We start from the raw sequence: 2,500 nt of genomic DNA on the forward strand, positions 1-2,500 counted from the left end.
AGGAAGAAGGGGAATAGGGGGAAAAGGATAGGAGAAAAAGGGTGGGGTAAAGGATGGGTAGGGAGGAAGAAGGGGAATAGGGGGAAAAGGATGGGAGAAAGGGGGTGGGGAAGAGGATGGGAAGGGAGGAGGAAGGGAATAGGGGGAAAGGATAGGAGAAAGGGGGTGGGGAAGAGGATGGGAAGGGAGGAGGAAGGGAATAGGGGGAAAGGATAGGAGAAAGGGGGTGGGGAAGAGGATGGGAAGGGAGGAGGAAAAGGATAGGAGAAAGGGGGTGGGGAAGAGGATGGGAAGGGAGGAGGAAGGGAAAGAGGAGGAAAAGGATAGGAGAAAAGGGGGTGGGGAAGAGGATGGGAAGGGAAAGAGGAAAAGGATAGGAGAAAAAGGGTGGGGACGAGGAGGGGAAGGGAGGAGGAAGGGAAAGAGGAGAAAAAGGATAGGAGAAAAAGGGTGGAGAAGAGGATGGGAAGGGAGGAGGAAGGGGAATAGGGGGAAAAGGATAGGAGAAAGGGGATGGGGAAGAGGATAGGAAGGGAGGAGGAAGGGAAAGAGGAGGAAAAGGATAGGAGAAAAGGGGAGGGGAAATGGATGGGAAAGGAGGAGCAAGGGAAAGAGGAGGAAAAGGATAGGAGAAAAGGGGGTGGGGAAAAGGATGGGAAGGGAGGAGCAAGGGAATAGGGGGAAAAGTATAGGAGAAAGGGGGTGGGGAAGAGGATGGGAAGGGAGGAAGAAGGGGAATAGGGGAAAAGGATGGGAGAAAGGGGGTGGGGAAGAGGATGGGAAGGGAGGAGGAAGGGAATAGGGGGAAAAGGATAGGGGAAAAAGGGTGGGGAAGAGGATGGGAAGGGAGGAGGAAAAGGATAGGAGAAAAAGGGTGGGGAAGGGAGGAGGAAGGGAATAGGAGGAAAAGGATAGGAGAAAAAGGGTGGGGAAGAGGAGGGGAAGGGAGGAGGAAGGGAATAGGTGGAAAAGGATAGGAGAAAGAGGATGGGAAGGGAGGAGGAAGGGAATAGGGGGGAAAGGATAGGAGAAAGGGGGTGGGGAAGAGGATAGGAAGGGAGGGGATAGAAGGAAAGGGGGAAGAGGATAGGAAGGGAGGGGATAGAAGGAAAGGGGGAAGGGGTAGGGGCTGGGAGAGAGGAGCAGGTTCTGAAGCCGATGCCGAAGTGGCAGGAGCTGGAACTGGCATCTGAGACATCCAACGGTATTTGACCCCATGTGTCACTTGCTTCGTATCCCTCTTGAAGTAGGCCTATAGATGGCGGAGGAATGCAAGTTCTCTGTCTTTTTCTTCGTCCGTTTTCGGTATTCGTCAACGGAGAGAAACGGGCCCAGTCGCCATTGTATAAACAAGTGTTCTGAGGTCAGATTATTCGCCGAAATGTTGATCACAAACAGACCTCACCTATTTGCGCATATAACTACGTGTACCTAGTATTAATTAAAGGCAGGCAGAGGTCACACTAGGTCACAGTAGGTAATAAAATAAAATATATACGTCCTACGTTCGGAACTAAGAGAAAAACTTTTGGACTTTGACACGTTTATTAAGGTTTATGAGGTAACTTAGGTTATCCTCAATCCTATCTTAATAAGTCCCTTTGTGGGCTCATAATTCACACATAAAAATTTGGTATAACAGTTAAGAATATACAATACTTGAGAGAGACAGAGAGACAGATTGTATACACGCATACACACACATACCCACATACACATACATATATATACATATATATACATATATATATATATATATATATATATATATATATATATGTGTGTGTGTGTGTGTGTGTGTGTGTGTGTGTGTGTGTGTGTGTGTGTGTGTGTGTGTGGATAGATAGATACATTATGTATATATATATATATATATATATATATATATATATATATATATATATATATATATATGTGTGTGTGTGTGTGTGTGTGTGTGTGTGTGTGTGTGTGTGTGTGTGTGTGTGTGTGTGTGTGTGTGTGTTTGTGTGTGTGTGTGCTTACGCGCGTGCGTGTGTGCGTGCGTGAGTAAACAAAATCTGACGTACATTCATTACCCATCAGAACACAACACACCAACTTGAAAACCCGTTTCTCCTGTTAAAGACGACGCTGCCACACACCCACATCGAACACTCACGAATCACACACCACGAAACTTGAACCCAATATCTTTTAGTCTCCTCTTGAATGAACCGTTGTACCAGTTCGTATTCACGTACAGGATCTCTCCGCACGTGTCGAAGGTGCTGCCATCCCGGTCCCGGTACACGAGCTTCGGCTGCCGGTTGTCCCAGTACGAGACGGCACGAAAACCTCGCTTCTGAGACACAGAATGTGAGACAGAAGGGGTATTATGACAATGTGAGACAGAAGGGGTATTATGAAAATGTGAGACAGAAGGGGTATTATGACAATGTGAGACAGAAGGGGTATTATGACCATGTGAGACAGAAGGGGTATTATGACAATGTGAGACAGAAGGGGTATTATGAGAATG

The 2,500-nt window shown here is 47.1% G+C and overlaps 1 protein-coding gene across 1 annotated transcript in view; it reads right to left on the bottom strand.

Annotated features, from left to right (window-relative positions):
- Positions 1 to 1,952: 1,952 nt before the first annotated feature.
- Positions 1,953 to 2,500, bottom strand: part of LOC113802872 (probable methyltransferase-like protein 24) — a 14,992-nt gene continuing 14,444 nt past the window's right edge. The window contains exon 7 of the mRNA XM_027353526.2: positions 1,953 to 2,323. Within this exon, the coding sequence (XP_027209327.2) occupies positions 2,144 to 2,323 (180 nt within the window). The 3' untranslated portion in view covers positions 1,953 to 2,143. The remainder of the gene's footprint in view (positions 2,324 to 2,500) is intronic.

The sequence above is a fragment of the Penaeus vannamei genome, chromosome 22 (assembly GCF_042767895.1).
Source record: "Penaeus vannamei isolate JL-2024 chromosome 22, ASM4276789v1, whole genome shotgun sequence".
In the NCBI taxonomy this organism is placed as follows: Eukaryota; Metazoa; Arthropoda; class Malacostraca; order Decapoda; family Penaeidae; genus Penaeus; species Penaeus vannamei.